This window comes from Pteronotus mesoamericanus, unplaced genomic scaffold (genome assembly GCF_021234165.1).
Source record: "Pteronotus mesoamericanus isolate MK-2021 breed Mesoamerican mustached bat unplaced genomic scaffold, CSHL_Meso_final scaffold_705, whole genome shotgun sequence".
Classification (NCBI taxonomy): Eukaryota; Metazoa; Chordata; class Mammalia; order Chiroptera; family Mormoopidae; genus Pteronotus; species Pteronotus mesoamericanus.
In genome coordinates this window covers 14,541,270-14,561,557 of record NW_026555326.1, presented here as the reverse complement: position 1 = coordinate 14,561,557, position 20,288 = coordinate 14,541,270, and the positions used below count along the sequence as shown (strand labels likewise).

The following is a 20,288-nucleotide window of genomic DNA, read 5'->3' as shown; positions in this document are numbered from 1 at the left end:
TACATCTGAGTCCTTCCTTTGCATTGGGAGCCCAAAGTGGAAGCATCTGATTGACTGAGCTCTAGCAGAAAAAGCCTGGAGGGCAAGTATTTTAACTGTAGGCGTTCATAGCCAAGCCTCCCACCTGGGCTTCTGGTGCTGAAATGTAGCGTCACCTGCTCCCATATCCAAACAGCTACTGCATCTTTTAGAGACTGTTTCCACAATGGTCTCGTGTCTCTGTGTCCCCAGTGACCTGCACCCCAGACTAGCATTCACCCCACTTGAGGAACAGCTAGCAGAACACCTGGATAGTATGGTGCAGTGGTTAAATCAGGACTCTCAAAACAAACTGCCCTTCAGGCTACTAGCTGTTGTGACCTCAGGGAAGTTATTGACTTTTCTGCGCTTTCGGAGTTTGCTCATCTCTAAAATAAGGATAACAATACTATCTATCTCTTAAGGTGATTGTGAAGATAAGTGCATTCATATATGCAAAGTGCTTCAAGTGAGACTTGAATGTTCTATAAATGTAAGCTGATGTTAATATTCTGAGGGCACCTTGCCCATTATGTGCTCTTGAGTCTCCAAAACTTTCCTCTCTCCCTGCCTCCCCTCATCCTATGGTTCCCTGATGAAATACAACCCCTTGGCTTATCTTTGCAGCCGTGCTGGGTTGGCCCAAGGGCCCTTCTCCAGCCCAGCCTAGAATGTCCTCAGCCCATTTAAAACCGGTCTCCAGGATATCTGTCCCCCACATAGAGATTCACGCCCTCAGAGGAGCTTTCTTCTGAGCCCCACAGCACGTGTGCGTGTCTCCTCCAAGGTATTTACCACATTCTGCCTTCACCAGTGTTGTCTACACCACTCACGTATTCCCGCTACTGTATTGCAGCTATTGCATTTGTATAGTCTTGCTACTCTTCTCTGGGTGGTTCCAACCCCCTCCTTATGCCCAACCCCCGGCTGTGTCGCCCTCCCAGGCTTGTGTGCTCTTCCCTCACCTTTACATAGTCAATTCCTACTCTTCTCTAAGACCCAGCTCTGGACCCCTAGGACGCAGCAGTGCCTGGCCCACGATTAGTGGTCGTTGATGATGTCAAGGCCATGTGAATGAAAAAGGGGCCACATACTAAACATGACAAGCTCAGGGGAGGCCTGCATGGTGGGCCTTATGAACCCAGAGACCAAAGTAACCACATAGGGTAGCCTGAAATTAAAAATGCCTAAGTAGCCCTGGCTGGTGTGGCTCAGTGGATTGAATGCCGGCCTGCAAAACAAAGGGTCGCTGGTTCGATTCCCAGTCAGGGCACATGCCTGAGTTACAGGCCAGAACCCCAACATCGGGCAAGCGAGAGGCAACCACACATAGATGTTTCTCTCTTTCTCCTTCCCTTCTGCTCTCTCTAAAAACAAATTTAGAAAATCTTTTTTAAAAAATTCCTAACTAAATATGGGCCATGGTAAGTAGTCCCTTCTTAGGCCTGCAGGTTCCTTGACAAAAGTCAGTCTTTAGATCTGAAATTGTCTATCGTCTTCGTGTATGTGAGGTAGCATACCTTTGAAATATCAGAGTAATTTTCTCATCCAAACCCCTGAAGGCAGGACTGCAGGCACAAGACCATGAGACCACGCTGTTATCTCGTTGCCTGCATACCATCGCTGTGTGCTGTAAATGCTAACTATCCTGTACGCACCAATGAAGAAGTATGTGTCTCTGTTTTACTCTTTATCCAATCGCAGAGATTTCCCTGCTCTGCTTTCTCCCATCCTCTCTAACTTACCACCGACAGATTTCATGTGACTCTCCTTACATCTCCTACTTTGATTCTAATGTATAAAATAAACTGTAAAACCGCCATTCTCCAGAGCATTTTCTCAATCCACTGAAATTTTGCTTCCTGGCAATTGTCTGTTTGGCTGAAATAAGCTCTTATAAGACTTTTTTTTTTTTAGAGTGGATGTTCTTTTGACAACAGCCATGAGAAAGAGAGGGATCTGATAGGGTGAGGGAGGAGACTATATAGAGCTGGGGTGGGGGATAAGGAACGTGGAGGAGGGACATCTGAGGGGCGGATTTTCTCCCTGTCTCCTTCACTTCACCCCTGCAGGCCAGTGTGTGGCCCACACCACTCCTCTGGGTTTGCAATGCCCTTGCTGGCCGGCCCCGCCTGAGAGACCCTCAAAAATATTTCCCCCACTTATCTCTCTGCCCCCATGGAACCTCAGAGCTCTTGACTTCAGTGTCTCTGGGGCATTTATCAAGTACTACCTGGTAGAATAAATATTTGTGTTCCTGGGGCCCCTCCTCCCTGCCTTTCCTGTGCCCTGAAGTCTTCCCCCGCTCTCCTGCCATCAGCACAGTTACCCCTCAGCCCAGGAGCGCCAGGCCGCGTCAGGAGAGACACACACCAGGGCTCAGTGGCAGCCTCCTCCCCAGGCTTAGCACCAGGCCCTCATGGCTGTCGTTTCATTGGCTCCCTCTAGTAATTCCATGAAGAAAGTCATCCTGCCTCCATCTTACAGATACAAAAAAGCCGGGGGTGGGGGGAGGAGGCTCAGAGAGGTTATATAAGTTTCTCAAGTTTCCACAGCTGGGACTCAAACCCACATCTCTTCCGCATTCTCTCCCTGTTCACAGGTGGCCTTATGTGACATACCCTGCAGTGCCTGGCAGACGCCCTCATACACGAGCAAACTGACCTCAGTGACAGTTGGGTGAAAAGTCGAAAGTAAGCCATATTGAAGGTCTCCTGTCTGCAGGGACAGGCCAGAGTGGGCTTATGCCCTCCCTGGAGGACTGCATCTGAGGAGCCTGTCCCCCAAACCCCCACACGTCCCTTCTAGGACCTATCCACTCCCTGTCCTCACTCCTTCTCCTACCCATGGGATCTGGTACTAGAAGGAGCTGCCCCTCCCCCAGCCTCTTCCTGTCCCTTCTCTATACACACTCCCTTCATCTGTCCACAGTAGGTTCAATGCTTCGTGCCAAGTCTTTCCTTCATACCCCAGCACAGCTCGACAGCGAGGTGTGGAAGGATTGATACAATGTGGCCCCAAGTCCAGTTGAAGGCACCCATAGGAGTTCTGAACACCACTGCCTTTCTGAGCTTTAGTTTCCTCATCTAGTTGGGGGGGCATAATTCTTGCCTTTGCCCACCTCACAATGTTTAGGAGTCTATAAAGATGAACTAGTACGCGATAAAATACAGAGCTGAAAACCGTGGAAGATCATAAAATGTTACACAACTGTAAGGGATTCCGTTCTGGCTGTAACATGGGCATTAAACTCTAACCTCTCAAAGATATTTACCATAAAAAATTACAGAGCCCTGGGGAAAGAACCAAGAAGTGTGCTTGCTCCTGGGCAATATTTGTCTTCATTCGTGTTTCTCCTGGTTTTCTGCACTGATCATTTACTTCTTCTGTAATCAGAAAAAAGTTATATGAAAGAAATGCTTCTGAAATAAAAGTATCTAAACTCCTGCTCATATACTATGTTATAATGGAAGTCTAGCCAGTGACAGGAAACAGGTTTGTCAGCTGCACTGAGAGCGAACGTCCTCTGACCCACCCTCACCCTCCCTCAGCTGGGAAGGAGGCATTTCTCCCCAGTCAAAACCAAGGATTCCTGGTCCTCCGTCCACCATTCCTCTTCCCTGCCTAGGGCATGCAGGCTAGAGGAAGCCTCCCTGTGAGCCCTGAGGTTCACTATGACATCCCAAAGGGACAACTGTCCTGAGCTTCCCACCTTCCTGAGCTCCAGACCCTCATCTCCAACCGTCCCAGGACACCTCCACCTGGAAGTCCCACAGGTCCCTCCAATGCAACCTGTCTTCGGCAGGCACTGTTCGGGACTCACCCCTGTTCCCAGGCTAACAGATACCAGTTCTTTGGGGAGCAGAGCAGATCCGGTTTGGGGGAGGTAGACCCCAGCCCCAGCAGAACCAGTCCCTTCTCCTCCTTTACAGATGTGGGTGTAGCAATGGATACTGAGCCAGTTCTGTCCCCCAAGGGACAGATCCTAGGAAAAATTTCCCTCCTATCAGATAACAATATTCTAATGAAAAGATCTTGTGCTTCCACCCTTTCCTCCTGTGACTGCCTTGGCCACGGCCATGAGGGAATAGAGCCGAGAGGCGGAGAGCATTGGGTCTTTGACAACACTGTCGAGGTGCTGTCCCCCTTCCCAAGTGCTTTGTTATGGGAAAAAATAAAACCTCTTGTTTAAACTGCTGGTAGTTGGGCCCTGGCTGACGTGGTTCATTTGGTTGAGTGTTGGCCTGTGAACTGAAAAATTGCCAGTTCAATTCTGGGTCAGGGCACATGCCTAGGTTGCATTGAGGCACATGTGAGAGGCAACCAATCGATGTTTCTCTCCCTCTCTTTCTCCCCCTCTTCTCTCTCTATAAATACAATATATACTTTAAACTGTTAGAAGTTGGGTATTCTGTCACTTGTAGCCAAAATGATTCCAATTTGGTACAACAATCGGAACAGCACTCTTCATTCCTCCTTCCCCGGCTGTTCCTCTCCTCCATTACCCAACTGTAAGTGGCACTTCTGCCCCCAAACCATCCCACGCTCCTCCCGTCTCTTACCCATGGCTCAGGTCTCATCCAGCTGTTTGACTTATCCTCTGCCCTCCCTGCCTCTGCCACTCCTAAGCTTTCAGGCCCTCCTCACTGCCACCGAACCCCCGCAGCTCAGGCCTAACCTGCCTCTGAGCTCCCTCCTCTACCCACATTCTATCACCCACAGTCATTTTTCTAAAGTACAAATCTGATCATTTCCTATTCAAACATTGGTGGGCTACAAAATAGTGTTCAAAATCCTGAGCATGGCGTTCAAGGCCCTTGACAACAAGGTCCCCAAACTACCTTCTGCTCTCATCTCCTGTCACTCCTCCAGACTTACTCGGTAATTTTAGCTACGTCAGAGTATTCACTGTGCAAACTCTCACCCCTATACCTTTGTTCTTTGTTTTATTTTTTTTAAGATTTTATTTATTTATTTTTAGAGAGGAGAAGAGAAGGAGAAAGAGAGGGAGAGAAACACCAATGTGTGGTTGCATCTTGTGGGCCACCTGCTGTGGACCAGGCCTGCAACCCAGGCATGTACCCTACAATGGGAATCCAACCGGCAACCCTTTGATTCGCAGGCCGGTGCTCAATCCACTGAGCCACACCAGCCAGGGCTATTCTTTGTTTTCTAATCCTTGAATGTGAATGCCTACTTATTCTCCTTAAAATTCATTTCAAATATCCCCTCTTCTGTGCAGCCCTCCTCACCACAAATAAACATTCTTCCCTCTGTGAGCCTATAGCCTATTGTTCCACTTATCCCTCTACTATAACTCTTATCTTATATTCTAATTATATATTTGCCAGTAGACTAGATTCCTTTAGGGCAAGGATATATTTCAGAGTCCCCAGTACCTCCCAGTTGAGAGTTTGACATCAGCAAATAGTCAATTTTTGGTGGAAGATGCAGCAGTACAAAACACCTTCTAGAACATAGTTCCATCCTTCTTACCATTGCCCTTCCCATCTCCCATTTCCCATCCTGCCCAAACTCCTCTTCCCTGCAGTAGACTCCCAGGGGAAGAATTTCACCTTTTCCCGTGGAGTCTGGCCTCCTCATGGGTTGGATATGTGGGTTGGTACAGATCCATTAGGGTATGGTCACTTTGGCCCTCAGTGAGAGAACTGGACTAGCCCCGACTGGTGTGGCTTGGTTGGTTGGGCATCATTCTGCAAAGTGAAACGTCGCCAGTTAAATTCCTGGTCAGGGCACAGCCTGGGTTGTGGGTTTGATCCCAGGTCAAGAGTGTAGAGGAAGCAACTGGTGAATGAGAGACACCCAATCAGTGTTTCTCACATTGATGTTTCTTTTCCTGTCTCTCTCCCTCCCTTCCCCTCTCTCTAAAAATAAACTCATAAAATCTTTTAAAAAATACAAAATGAAGAACTGGACTAGTCAGTAGTCAAAATAATATCAAAAGCATTTTCCCATATCTGTGAAATTCTCCAAAATCTAGAAAAGCAGATGCCCAGATTTCACCTAAAACACAAACTCTATGAGAGCCGCGCCTTCTCCTGTTGTTCTCCACCAAGCCCCCAGCCCCGACCCGGAGTCCAGTCCAGAGTGAGTGCCCCATAAACACTTGTTGAATGAAAGTCAACCTCAGGTTTATTTCTAAGTTCTAAGAACCAATCAACTCCAAGTGCTCAGCAACTGAGGAGAGCCTGAGTGCGTGTGTGGATGTGTTTATATCTACACTGCATCATTATGATGGCAAACTGAAACACTCAAAGGAACATTATGCTGCCACTAAAAATGCTGTTTACAAAGAGTTGCAACATGGAAAATGTCTTCTGTCATAAAGTCAAAGGGGAATAAAAGAAGTACACAATACACATTCATCACACTATGGAAAAGTAAGCAACGCCCACTGTCCCCCCCTGCCACTGCTCCCCACCCAAATTAAAAACTCACAAGCCAAAAGCTGGCAGAGAAGGAATGAAAATGTTTCAGTGGTTGGTGGTTCCTCCTCCCCTTTATTCTCCTGTTCTCTCTTTTTCAATCTTATACACATGATTAATAAAGTAGGAAATATATACACATTAATAATAGTGGGGAACATACAAAACATACACTGTATTTTTCTTTTTTTAAGATTGTATTTATTTATTTTTAGAAAGGGGAAAGGAGAGAGAGAGACAGGGAAAGAAATATCAATGTGTGGTTGCCTCACATGTGCCCCCTGCTGGGGACCTGGTCCACAACCCAGGCATGTGCCCTGACTGGGAATTGAACCTGAGACACTTTGGTTCACAGGCTGGCACTCAATTCACTGAGCCACACCAGCCAGGGCAAAACATACACTCTATTTTTCAAAATGACATGGAGGGAGTAGAACAGAGGCTGTTCCAGGTTCAGGACTCCCAGCCATCCCGCCCCTAGCCCCGCCCAATCCATTGTCTAAAGATGGCCTCAGGGGCTGGGCCAGGTTAGCAGGTGCCCCAGAGCCCTGTGGCTCTCTGCCACCTCAAACCACAGGGTGCTCAGAAAGAGTAGCAATCAGCCCTGGGTGTGGCTCCGTGGATTGAATGCAGGCCTGCGACTAAAAGATCATGGGTTCGATTCCCAGTCAGGGCACATGCCTGGCTTTTGAGCCAGGTCCCCCATTAGGGGGTCTGCGAGAGGCAACCACACAGACATGTTCTCTCCCTCTCTTTCTCCTTCCCTTCTGCTCTCTCGAAAAATAAGTAAAATTAAAAAAAAAAAAAAAGGAGTAGCAATCCAGACTAGAAATGGTGCCTGAAATGGCGCCTCCAGGCAGTGTCCCCACAGGTGGACTACAAGTCCCTCCAGAGGTCGGGCCTCGCCCAAAGCATTCAAAAGGGTTAATCCTGGCTCTCAGGAATTCACACAAAAGGCTCACGAGGGGGAATTTCCCAGACAGGCAGACAGACAGACACCTCAGACTAAGCACAGATGTTTGCCTGGGGGTAGAAGTCTTGAGAGCTTCACAAGCACAAGTTTGGTGAGAGATAGCCCAGTGCCAGAGCCAAGACGAGACCCGCCCGGGCAGGCTGGGGGCTAGGGTGGGGGAGGGAACAGGACCCGGGCTGAGTTGGTCATCAGGTCGTGCCTCTGATCCCATTTTCTCTTCCATTGTCTGTCTGGATCTCACAGTACCTGCAACTCTCTTCTCGGTCCAGCAGGCGTCGCAGTGGCTCTAGGTGTGTCAGGGCAGAGCGTGTGCGGATTGTGGGTCGGCAATCTGTGCTGCCACACTTAAAGGACAGATTTTTGTGTAAATAAATGGTGGTTTGCCTATTTCCCCTACTAGTCTGGAGGCTCCCCAAGGGCAGGAATTTTATTTTAGACGCGCCCTTACCTTCGTTGCTCATCACAACACCGGCCCCTACGTCTGAAGTACGACCTCCAAACACACAAATATGTACATAGAAAAGTAATGAGATCAAAGCTTAAAGTGAGAATGTTGGGGACAGCGCCAAGCCGGAGGAGGGCTCCGTGTCCTCGTGCCTCGAATTTCCCCCCACCTTTTCTCCACCCCGCTTGCCCCAGCCCTAGACGCTGGCAGGGCGGGGAACGGACGTGGCCCCGCCAGGCTGGGCCGTGCTAGCCTGAACCTGCCCGGCCCTAGAGGCGCAGCCCAGGGACCCCACACGTTCCCGCCCCGCAGTCCCGGCAGCCAGAGAAACGGAGGAATGTGCCCCAAAACGTCTCCTCCGGGGGGCAAGCCTGGGCCACCCTCTCTTTAGAGCTACTGCCTCCACTCCCCTCCCTCACCCCTCTCCGGTTTCTTTCCAGAGCAGTTCCTCGGCAGAAGTTAAGTACCTTCACTGAACAGTGATGTCACCCACTCAACAAATATTTATTGACCAGCTACTACGCGTGCTAAGAGCTGTGCCAGGCGTTGGCAATACAGCATAGAACCAACATATCCTTGCCTTCGTGGAGCTTTGATTTATGGAACACAAGCGCAGGGATACGCTAATCCATGGCGGGGGAGGGGCGCGTGTGAGGCCGTCCTGGATATTGTCCGCGGGTAGACTTCGGCCCGGGCGGGAGGGGCAGGTTGTAAGTCGGGTAAACGCCGGGCTGGGCACGTCGCCTGGGGCAGGTGCGCGCCAGAGGGTGGGGGCGGGAGGGGGCTGCAGTGAGCTGCGCAAAGCCAGACACTACCCTAGTAGGCGCTGGGTAAATATTTACGGTCCTCACCGGGAGTCGGACGTCAAGCAACTCACGCCCCAGGGCTGGGGGCGAGCCTGGGCCCTCCTCCATCCCAGGCTCCTCCTCTCGGGGTCAGCGCCTGACTAGTCGTGGCGTCCCGGCCCCGCGTAATTACAGGGGCTGTCGCCAGGGCTGGACGTAAAAGAAAAGGATGAAACAGCCTGGGAACCGGGGAAGCTGGGCCCGCGCTGGCCAGGGGCCCGGAGTCTGCGGCTTCCCGCGCTGCGCAGCCGCGTGGAGAGCTGGCCCGGGGGGGTGGGGGCACACTCTGCTACACCAACTCGGCACGCGCGCTCAGACACGCGATCACACATACATGCCACCAGACACCCAGGCACACAGCATTCGGCCCTCCTGCGCTAGACAGTCTAGTCCAATCAAACACCTGCCCGCCTTCTCCACTCTGCGAGCTGGGAGGCGGACACCCACCCACCAGCCCCCCCTCTACTGGACAGTAGACCCCGGAGGGAGGGGTGCCCTCGAGAGCGAATTCCAGAGGCCTTGTTTACAGGGAGCAGGGGAAGTGGCCGGAGCTAGGTTCTGGGGCCTGGTGACTGGGAGACCCAGCTGCCCTGCCCCGGGACGCCACGCAGACAGTCCTGCCCCCACCCCACATACTCTGCTCGCCTGTGCACGTTTCCCTTCCTCTTCACACAGACATTAGCATACACGCGTCAAAGTTTCACACGCTCCCCCAAGGCACACGCGGCTGTGATAGTGCTCACAAATGCTTTCACACTTGCGCGCCATCACACGACACATATCTGCACATGCCAGATGCACATGTGTGCTTTGCCACCCTTCATGCTCAGATTCTCACAATCCGTATTCAAAGCCCATTCGCCCGGTACACACGTGTGTTCTCACACACGTCGTTAGCGACCTTTGGTGCACTAAAAACAGGAGCGAACCCCCTCATGGGCCCAAGATCCCGAGTGCCTCTGTAACAGACACAGAGACGTGCCCTTACCCCCGGCCGGCCACACAGGGTCGCCTTGATCATTCAGGGTCGCGCTTTATTCCCGGCATCTAGGCGATGACACAATCTCCCGAACAAAGACAACATTGACAAACCCAACAAAAACAAACAGCCGCGTGTGTGGGGAAGGGCAGCCAAGCGCGGAGTGCGGTAAGGGGCGGGGGACAGGGGGGCGGTGGCGAGGAGAGTGTGGGAACGGGGTGCGAGAGCCTGGTAGTGCGACACTAGGGAAAGGTGCCGGACCTATCAACAGCCTTGCATCCTGCAAGATCCAAGAGGAAAAACGCGTGTTTGCAGAGCTGCTGGTGGAGTTGGTGCCCCTCTGCCGCACGCGACTGCGCTGGGGGACACAGACTCGCACCGCCACCCCAGCCCCCAGGCACAGAAAGCGGAACGCAGACCCACAAGTGAGCGATCACGCAGCGCACTGCGGAGCGGCTCCACCGGGCCGAGTCGCGCTTTCGGTTCTCCTCCCCAACGCATCCCTCCTCCACCTCCCCAGCCCCCAAGCCCCAGGGCAGCCGCCGGGCGGGCGGGGCGGGGTGGGGGGCGGGAGGCGGGAGGAGGTGTCGGGCGGCGCTGGCCCAAAAGGCGGAGTCCACAGGCGCAGGAGCCAGATCAGTGAGCTCTGCGCCGACTGCGCCTTGGAGAAAACCAGCGGGAACCCAGACCCCCCACGAGCCCCTCGTCCTCGCCCAGCCTGGCCCGGCCCCGCGCTATGGAGTTCCTCTGGGCCCCCCTCTTGGGTCTCTGCTACAGTCTGGCTGCTGCCGACCGCCACACCGTCTTCTGGAACAGTTCAAACCCCAAGTAAGCCCTGAGTCTCCGGCCAACAGCCTGGGCGTCCGGTTGGCACTGTCCCCCACCACGCCAGTTTAACTGTCCAGGCCAACCTCTGACCGGAGTCTTAGGGAGGTGACCAGAGGCGGGAGGGAGCCCTTGGATGTTCTTCTCCTCACTTCTCGCCCCTAACTGGGAGTAGGCCACCCCAGGGTAGGAACCTGCCTGGGTCTGCCTGCACAGGCACTAGCTATGCCCCTCCTTTCTTTCCCTCTGGCACCTCTATTTCTCCGAAATGAGGAACCAATGCTGAACAGTTCCTGCCTCCAGCATGGACCACCCTTCCCAGCCACCACTGCTCTTGTAGGTCCTTCCATCAAGAAAGCCTGTGTGCCTCTCTCCTTGTCTGTCACTTGGGCATCTGCCCACACTGACAGGTACCTGAGGTGACATCTGGAGTAAGCAGAATGCTCACTGTAATCCTGGAAGGACCTCTCAGGAGGGACCCAGGGTTCGGGCAATAAGCATTCCTTCTGTATTTAAGGCGACTGTGGAAAGCGCCCCCCTCCAAGGGATCTTTGGAGGTGACACGAGTTAGGCACATTGCCGTGTGTGAGTAAGCTAAGGCAGTCACCTGTGTATGCGTTTCGAGTAGTAAAACTGAAGAGATGGGGGGAGGGTGATCATGGGAAAGGTTCAGGAGGCATGGAAGGGGTTAAAGAGTTACAGAGGGCTCTGGGCAGAAAGGAGTTAATTTCTCCTGGGCAGGTTTAGGGCTGTGAGGCAAATGGTACTGGAGAGAAGAAGCTCCGTGGGACTCTTTGTTCTTGCCCTTGAGTTTTCTGAAGTTATGGGAACAGTATTTGGGGGGAAAACAAGACAGGGGGTTACAAAGAAGAATGGAGAGGAGGGCTGGACAGCTTGGGGTCAGGGAAAACACTGCACTCAGCTCAGCCACCCCCAGCCCTAGCACGCCTGCCTTGAGAAATACACTGTGTCAGCTTCCTCTGATCTTGTGGCAGCATTGCCTGGTAAGGGGGTCTGCGTCTGTGGCATGCTGGGTGGGGAGAGAACAGCTAGCTGCCAACCCCAGAGGGCAGTGCCCTCTTGCCCTGGTTTAAAGGGGCAACCCAGTCAGCCCTCCCCCACCCCATTCCTTGTTGCCTGCTCTTTGCTTCCTGCACCCAATCTTGTCCTAGTAAGAGAGAGCAAAGTCCCTGTTTATGCCCATGCCAGGTGTTGGCTGAAGGAGGAGGAGGGGACAGGAAGCTGTGAGTAGGGAGCGGGGAACCTTGGCCTTTTCCGTTCCCAAGCTCCCAGGTTTCCTCTCTTTCAGGAAGGAGCCTCTTCCTTGCCCCCTTCCCCGCCTTCCCTGACGCCACTGCCCTCTTTTCCCAAATGCAGAGCAAGTCAAAACGGCCCTAAATGGAGCAGATTATATCCCAGGAGGGGGCTGATGGGTGCCTTCACCAAGCCGAGCTTCTGCCCTGTTCAACTAGCCACACCTAACCACACGCAGGACTAAGAGAAGCCAGCCCAGAGTGGAGTCCACAGGCAGCCAGGCAGGGCGCAGCTCGGGGGCAGAGATGAAGTGGCAGTGAGCTGGGCGGGTGCGCGGCTGGCATGGGTGACTCAGGGCAGTGGGCATCTGCCCTGGGATCTCGGGGGAGGCAGCGTGGGAAGAAGGGCGAGCTGGGCACTGGCCTCCTTGGCGCTGGAGGGGCAAGCGCTCTGCCCGTTCAGACCTGCCAGTTCTCTTTGCCTGGAGGTCAGTGTCCAAGGCTAGTGGACACTGTGCCATCCTGGGGCCCTAGGGGGTGTCCGCATTCAACAGGGTGAGTTTTCACAGGCTCTCATGAATGCTGGGGCGGGTGGCAGAGGTGGATGAGGAATGAGTCAGTACCCGTCACTGGAATGGGGGAAAGATGCCAGGCCCAGAGCTGAAATACCTGTTTTGAAATGGCTTCTGTGTTTATCTCTCCAGAGAGGAATTTTAAAAGCCTCTCTGCCTCTCCTCCCCCGCCCCCCCCCCCCCCCCCCCCCGCCGCTTTCTCTCCCTGCCTCCCTTCCTCCCTCCCCTCTCCTCTCTCTCACTCTCTCTTCTCCAGGGTGGGGTAGAGGTCCTGGTAAGCCCAGCCTGAGAACTGGCATGCTGCAAGGCCAGGTTAGGGGTCATGCTGACTGGGCAGTGCGTGCCCACCTCTGAGGCCTTTAGGCCTAATTTCTGCCCCTCCTCCCACCACCTATGCCCAAGGGCTTTGGTTTGTAGCAAGTTGGCAGCCAACCATGCTGAGTGTGTAGCTGGCAGTGCTTGGGGGGAATTCAGAGGAGCTGACCAGCTTGGAGAGGGAGGTGGGGAGGCACTTTACCCCCTACTAGAACCCCACCCAGACTGGAGCCAGGTGTCTGGAGCTGGGGGGAGGGGCAGGGAGAGGGGGGCTGGCTCCATCTTGGGAGGAGGGGCGAGGCAGCCTCAGATCTGAGACCTGCGTCTGGAGCTCACCTCACAGCTGAATGTGTATCTTTTAGAGATGGAGGGGCAGTGTTGTTTTGAGGTGCTTTGAGAGAAGTAGGCAAGGAGAACTGAGCCGCGTTCTGAGTAGCTAGAAGGGAAGATTTGAGGGGAGTGAATGGGTGGATAACAGCAATCTAACTGAAAGGATTCAGGCATTGTCTGTGGGCCTGGGTATACTGGGGGTTTGGGGGAAAGAGAAGCAGAGAAATGTGAGATATACTCAGAGGGTCGGGGTGGGGGGCGATGAAAGGAGTAAGAGCAATGAAGACATTAGATGTGCTGGGGCCGAGTGCTGGCCTAGTAAAGAGAAAGGGTTATTTGGATCCTGATGATAGAATGGGCCAGTAAGGTCTCAGACTGAGGTCTAATAGCATTTAAAGGACCACCTGCTAGAACAGATTCTGGGAAATATGTATGGGCAGGAAAGAATGGTGAATGAGCTAAGGAAATACTTAGAAGCTCATCCTTGGGTAAATATCAGGGCAGTGATGGAAAGTGCTTTGTTACCTGAAAGATACTCGGTGTGTGGAGTTTATTGGATTATGGGAAATGATGGGGGGATATTTGGAGATAGCAGAAAGATATTTAGATCGAGATCAGCAAATATTGGGAGTTGAGATTGTCAAAACATCTTTGTGTGTGGGTCCAGGGTAAAATGTGAGAGGTCATGTAAATCGTTGGAGACTCAAGGCTCTGGTCTGGCTTCTGAGTGACTGTTTGCTTCCTTCCCCTCTGTGTACACCCAGGTTCCAGAATGAGGACTACACGGTACATGTGCAGCTAAATGACTACCTGGACATCATCTGTCCCCATTACGAGGATGACTCTGTGGCAACCGCTGCCATGGAGCAGTATACACTGTATCTGGTAGAGCTAGAGGAGTACCAGCTGTGCCAACCGAAATCCAAGAGCCAGGTCCGCTGGCAGTGCAACCATCCCAGTGCCAGGCATGGCCCAGAGAAGCTCTCTGAGAAGTTCCTGCGCTTCACGCCCTTTTCCCTGGGCAAGGAATTCAAAGAGGGACACAGCTACTACTACATCTGTGAGTGCCCTGGAGGCATACACAGAGGTGCACATGGTGGGGGGTGAAGCCACCGTGATGAATATGCCTGAATACATGCTTGGTAGGGAGTCAAGCAGCAGAGGGACTCTCCAATCCTGGATTCTGTTTTCATTCACTCACATTACAAATGTGGAGTGAGCCTCTACTGTATTCTGAGATCTCTGCTTAGCGCTACAGGCACAAAGAGAAATAAAACGCTGCAGGGTCCCTGCCTCAAGGAAGCTGGGAAGAGACACGCATTGGTTAACAGACCATTAGAACAGTATGACATGGTAGACATGAGCACAAGGGCCCTGGAAAAATGACCTTGGAACCTTCCAGATTAGGGAGTTTCAGAGAGGGCTTCCTGGCTTCCCAGAGTTTAGGACAAGCAGAGGATTTGGCCATAAATGAAGGGACATGTGCAAAAGGAACAGGACATCTTCAGGGAACTCCACGTGGATAGCCTGGCTAGAGTAGGAAGGACACTTTGAAGTGGGGAGATATGAGCTTGGAGAGGTGGACAGGGCAGATCACAGGGACTAGAAGCGTGAAGGAGTCTATCCTGAGGGCAGTGCAGGGAGAGCCACTGGTAGACTGAAGAGTGATTAGACCAGTTTTGCATAGAATGCATCCAGGCCTCACTCTTTCAACGTGCAGGGGTAGGAGGAGCACAAGATGGCCGGGTAAGGGGAACAATACCAAATTTCAGCTGGGAGGAGTGAAGAATGGACTGTGGGGAGTGGACAGTGGCTATGTTCTTTTTGCCACCATCTCCACGGCCAAGGATTATTCCAAAGAAGGGAGACTGGACTGAACATGGGGCAGAGAGTGGGCAGAACCTAAGGAAGGTAAGAATCAAGGCTTAGAGGGAAGAAAGGGATTCAAATGAGCAGGGACTGAGAAAGTAGGGCCCAGGGCATTTGCATTTGTTTTCTTCCAACGAAGTTTCCTTCCCCTTCCTTAATACCCCGTGGGTATATCTTGCAGCCAAATCCATCCACCACCAAGACGACCAGTGCTTGAGGCTGAAAGTGACCATCGATGGCAAAATCAGTGAGTGTCAGGGCCCTGAGGGCCTCCTTCCTCCACCCCTGTGCTGGGCATGGCCTGATGGGGGGGGGATCCACTGCCCGGCCCAGCCAGCATTCCCACCCTTCTGCCCCCGCCCCGGCAGTACCTGATCTACGGCCACCCCTGTCTTTTAGCTCACAGCCCTCAGGCCCATGCCAATCCACAGGAGAAGAGACTTCCAGCAGGTACGTAGCTGGAGCAAACTGGGCCTGGAGCCAACAAGAGTGCCTCCTTGAGGGGGCTGGGTACAAGAGGTGGCTCCTTGGCCAGGCAGGGGCTGAGAAAGCCTTGTTGGACTGAGGGCCCATTGCCAGTAGTGGGACTGCTCACCTGGGAGCCTTTGCCCTTCCACCTTGCAGATGACCCAGAAGTGCAGGTTCTACATAGCATCGGACACAGTGCTGCCCCCCGCCTCTTCCCACTTGCCTGGGCTGTGCTGCTCCTGCCATTTCTGCTGCTGCAAACCCCGTGACGTTGTATGCCACATCTGGCCTAAGGATTGAAACTGGGCTGAGGAGGCAGAAGCAGGCCCCCCTCACCTGTCCTGGGGTCCCTCCCAAAGCCCCAGTCCTGGGAACCATCCCACCACACGTACAAGCTGCCACTCAGCAGCCTCAAAACGAGTCAGTATTAAGGGTTTCAACCCAAAGGAGGTCGGCAAGCCTAGTAGTGCCATCCCTGCCTCCACCTCAGAGGGATGGACAAAGAAGCGGGGACAGTCCTTTCCCTGCCATTCCTACCCTTAAGCCAAAAAAACAAGCTGTGCAGACATGGACTCTTAAGAAGGACGCTGTGGGAGCTGAGCTGGAAGCGGTCTGGGGTCATGTGGGTGGACACTGAGCTTGGCAAAGATGCCCTTCCTACAGAGAGCCAGGATGTCAGGATGAACTGATTGAAGGAAAAGCAGGAGACAGTGTCCTGCCTGGGAGCCAGGGACAGGAGAGGTGGTATGCTTGCGCTGACCCAACATCTCCCGTCATGGGAAGGTTTGCAGGCAGTCACCGCACCCTCCTACCTGGGGCAGCACCCCCCAGAGCTGTGCCAACAGGGGGGCTGTGCCAACCTGTTCTTAGAGTGTAGCTGTTAGGGCAGGGCCCATATGTACAGGATTTGTATATAAATTTGTGGTGTCTCTGTTGTTTTCTATAACTGGCTTTTTTTATACAATGTTGTGTCTGAAAATAAAGCTGTTTAGTTTTTTGTACATGCTTTTCTGTCCTTCCATACTAACTTATGATCATTGAGTTCCTGCTATGGGTGATACCAGTAGCAACTGGGTTTTAATTTTTTCCCCCTCTCTGGAAGGAATTCTTACCCCTCACAAACCCCCAAGAGGGGTGTTTCCTCTTCAGGGTTGTTGGGTTGCCAAGTGCTCCCCACACAGTCACTCGGTTCCTGTTTGACCCCACTCTGGAAGCTCTTCCTGTCAAACCTCTGCCCCATTCCCACCCTCACAGTGCTGAGTTCTGGGCGTTGGCAATACCATACAGGTATTCATAATGACGGGTGAGTCAGGGCAGCCCTCAAGGGAACACCAGCTGAGGCATCTGGCCCAACTCACTGACCCACCGACCCACCGAGATGTGTGGGAATCTGGTATGGAAATTCCCAGCAGCAAGTCGGGCAGGACTAAGGGGCCATCAAAGCGGTAAGTGCTTTGGTGGATCGGCCAAGTTGGTGGTGTGGCTGAATGGGGAGGGCAGCTGACAGAATTGGTCATTTCTGGCAACCCTTGTAATTTAGGGGAGAAGCTGGAAAGAGGCTTCAGCAAACTGGGGAAAAAACCTCCCAAACACTGGGCCAATGAGGTTCTGATCTGGAGCTGTGGGTGGAAAGCGAGTTGAAGTCTAGCTGGGTCCAGCAAGCTTCTGTTTTGAGATCAACCGTGTAGGCTGGGGTGGGCCTGTGGGAGAGTTGAGGAGGGGGGGCAGTCTAGGTAACCCAAGGGGTAAGCACAACACTGTAAACTCCGCGGAGCCGCGGCAAGTCCCTGGAGCCCTAGGAGGCAGACCCACCGAGACCTGGAGAACAACGTCAGAACCGGGAAGCTGAAAGCCTAGCTGGGGAGGGAGGGGCGGGGCCTGAAATCCCTCCTTACGTCCTAGGCAGGTTCCGGTTCAGTTTCCGGCAGACGGCGAGCGTGTGGGGCCTGGGACGTGGAGGGGCGGGGCCCCTTCGAAGCGGGGGCCCTGCCACCAACTAGACTGTCCCCGGCGCTGGGCGCCTACTTTGAGAGAGATGGAGACAGGCGGCGTGGCGGACACCCTTCTTTCTGGAGCTTGCGTGGTCTTCACCCTCGGCATGTTCTCCACCGGCCTGTGAGAATGCAGCCGGGCTGGGATAGGGCAGGACCAGAAAGTCAGGAAAGGAGCGAGAGGGGACGGAGACGTGGCTGCAGCCCCAGGCTGCTTCCGGAATCTGGGGGCAAAGTGGAGTCGGGTCGAGGGGAACGGGGTACCAGAGCAAGGCTGGTCACTTGACCTGAAAAAGGCAAGGGAGCTGAGGGCGGGGCCGGGGGTGTGCAGTTGTTAGGCAAGGATGACAGGCATTAGGGATCTCCACTCCCCAATAGCCTGGTTCTCCCTTCCGCTCTCACCCCTGCCTTTGGGGCTCCGTTACAGCTCTGACCTCAGGCACATGTGGATGACCCGCCGAGTGGACAGTGTCCAGTTCCTGCCCTTTCTCACCACGGATGTCAAGTGAGAGGGAGGAAGGCTGGGCGGAAACAGTGGGTAGGGTGAGGACCGTGAAAGAGACCCCTTGGGTCCCCCTCCCACATTCATCCCCATGGCGAATGTGTCTCCTCTCCACCCTGCAGCAACCTGAGCTGGCTGAGTTATGGGACCTTGAAGAGAGATGGGACCCTAATTGTTGTCAACGCTGTGGGTGCTGTGCTTCAGACCTCATATATCTTGGTGTATCTGCACTACTGCCCTCGGAAGGTAGGGACCCTTCCTTGCACTCACCTCTCTGCTGCATGTCCTGCTTGTTGGCAGGGCAAACAGTGCTTCCTAGAAGGCTGTAACAGGCTGGCACTGCCAACTTTTCCTGGAAGGCCCCTCCAGCATTGCAGTCCTCCTTCCTCCATAATACCAGCCTTCTGAGACTCAGAGATTGCCCCCTTTTCTGGCAAGGCTGGTAGCTCTGTCTACCCTGATGGTGCCTCCTTGCTGCCCAATACGCTGAGGCCAAAGTGCATTTATCTCTTAGTTCCTTCAGAACCAGGACCAGTGGCTGAGAATAAGATGATTAGCTGTTTTCCTGTTCAACCATACAAGCATTTATTAAGCTCCTCTTGTGTATACTAAGCTCACAAAAAAGACACCTTTCCTGTTCTGGCTGGTGTGGATCAGTGGGTTGAGTGCCAGCCTGCAAACCAAACGGTCGCCGGTTGGATTCCCAGTCAGGGCACAGGCCTGGGTTGCAGGCCAGGTCCCCAGTAGGGGTTGCGCCAGAGGCAACCATGCAGTGATGTTTCTCTCCCTCTCTCTCTCCTTCCCTCCCCTACTGTTCTAAAAATAAAATCTTAAAAAATAAAAATAAAAAGACATCTTTCCCTCTCCTAGAAACCTCCAGTGTTGTGGGTGGATCGAGTCACTGGTGGGAAAAAGGCTATGACAAGTGCCATACTGGAGGTCTGGGCAAAGGTTGGCTCCTCCACTGGCGCATGGATGAGTTGATTCCCTAAGGGAGTCCGAGAGGGCTCCTGGCAAATCTAGAAGGCTGTTCTCTGCCCTGCAGCGTGCTGTGCTCCTACAGACAGCAGCCCTGCTGGGGGTCCTCCTCCTGGGTTTTGGCTACTTTTGGCTCCTGGTGCCCAGCATTGAGGCCAGGCTTCAGCAGCTGGGCCTCTTCTGCAGTGTCTTCACCATCAGTATGTACCTGTCACCACTGACTGATTTGGTGAGTGGGGGTGTCTCTGAAGGTCAGGCAGATAAAACAGGTCGGGGATAAGAGACTATAGTTTACACTCCAGAGGAAGGGAAGATTCAAATCCTGGAAGGAGACAGGGCAGTAAAGGTGGGTGAGTGGGAGACAGGAAGGAAAGGTTGGGTAACAGAAAATCAGGGAGGGTATTTTTTCTGAGGAAATTATTAGGCAAGGTAGGAGCTTTACTGTATCTGGGCTAGGAGAGTCTTTCATCCTTTTCCCCCAGGCCAAAGTTATTCAGACTAAGTCAATCCAACGTCTCTCCTTCTCACTGACCATTGCCACCCTCCTCACCTCTGCCTCCTGGATCTTCTATGGGTTTCGACTCAGAGACCCCTACATCATGGTAAGCAGCACAGGGATGGAGGGACAGGTGTACAAAGTGGAAAATCAGCTGCTCTTCTCATTGCAGCCCTTGTGATTTCAGGTGCCCAACCTTCCAGGAATCCTCACCAGCTTCATTCGCCTCTGGCTTTTCTGGAAGTACCCTCAGGAGCAAGACAGGAACTATCAGCTCCTACAAACCTGAGGCAGTTCACCTGACCACAGGGCACTCTAATGCCAACTTGTTACCAAAGAGGTTCAAACCAACCTGTTTCAGCTCTTCTGTCTTACCAGCTCCACAGGTGCCATGGGTTACGGGAAAGATAAAGAGACAACTTTGAGAATCTGGGGATCAAAGAAAGAGCTTTACTTAGAAGATTGGGTGAGGCCTGGGAGATGATGCACTTATTTTTTAGAGATTATATTTTTTAATTTTGGAGGCTGGAAGTGAAATCTTTAGAATGTGCCTTAAAATAAACTGTTCCCTACCATGCCCATTAAGGTTCATTCTCTATTCAGTGATTCTCAACCTGCCTGGTTTGGTGAAGGACAAAGGTGCACTGCGTGATCAGTTATCCTTGGGCTGATACGGTTGGCTCGGGAAAGGTATCAAAAAGAACAAGGGCAACCTAGGAGAGACCTAGGAAGGCCTTAACAAGGACAGAGCTTGGATGTTATGAAGAAGAATGTAAGTTAGGCTTCAAGATGTACTTCCTGACGGGGTTAAAAGGACCAGAAAAGTGAAACATTTCCATCCTTCGATTTTGAGAAGGGGGTCTTTGCCTCCTTTCAAATAAAAAGGAGAAACACCAGCAGGATGCAAAGATAAAAGTTCGGATGACCTCAGAAAGGTGGCTTGTTGGCCTTTCACTTCTCGACAACTAGTACACACACAATCT

At 52.8% G+C, this 20,288-nt stretch overlaps 2 protein-coding genes and 1 long non-coding RNA gene across 5 annotated transcripts; 2 read left to right on the top strand and 1 right to left on the bottom strand.

Moving 5' to 3' along the window:
- Positions 1-3,173: 3,173 nt before the first annotated feature.
- Positions 3,174-9,786, bottom strand: LOC129062257 (uncharacterized). The gene is made up of 3 exons (XR_008528259.1): positions 9,716-9,786; positions 5,595-5,732; positions 3,174-3,404 (listed from the first exon to the last, which is right to left on the bottom strand). It is a non-coding gene; the product is annotated as an uncharacterized LOC129062257 (long non-coding RNA).
- Positions 9,787-10,319: 533 nt separating this feature from the next.
- EFNA1 (ephrin A1) lies at positions 10,320-16,341 on the top strand. Of its 2 annotated transcripts, XM_054562977.1 has the most exons (6): positions 10,398-10,534; positions 10,805-10,867; positions 13,766-14,061; positions 15,052-15,117; positions 15,270-15,320; positions 15,495-16,341. In XM_054562977.1, the coding sequence occupies exons 2-6, from the start codon at positions 10,836-10,838 to the stop codon at positions 15,605-15,607; spliced, it is 558 nt and encodes a 185-aa protein (XP_054418952.1). In that variant the 5' UTR covers positions 10,398-10,534; positions 10,805-10,835; the 3' UTR covers positions 15,608-16,341. The 2 variants fall into 2 exon arrangements, with proteins under 2 accessions (XP_054418951.1, XP_054418952.1); XM_054562976.1 differs by lacking the exon at positions 10,805-10,867 and having other exon boundaries at positions 10,320-10,534.
- A 928-nt stretch (positions 16,342-17,269) lies between these two features.
- SLC50A1 (solute carrier family 50 member 1) lies at positions 17,270-20,248 on the top strand. 2 transcript variants are annotated; one of them, XM_054563038.1, is made up of 6 exons: positions 17,270-17,453; positions 17,757-17,834; positions 17,954-18,077; positions 18,877-19,038; positions 19,292-19,411; positions 19,493-20,248. In XM_054563038.1, exons 1-6 carry the CDS (start codon positions 17,374-17,376, stop codon positions 19,592-19,594), a joined length of 666 nt encoding a protein of 221 aa, XP_054419013.1. In that variant the 5' UTR covers positions 17,270-17,373; the 3' UTR covers positions 19,595-20,248. The 2 variants fall into 2 exon arrangements, with proteins under 2 accessions (XP_054419013.1, XP_054419014.1); XM_054563039.1 differs by lacking the exon at positions 18,877-19,038.
- Positions 20,249-20,288: the final 40 nt, after the last annotated feature.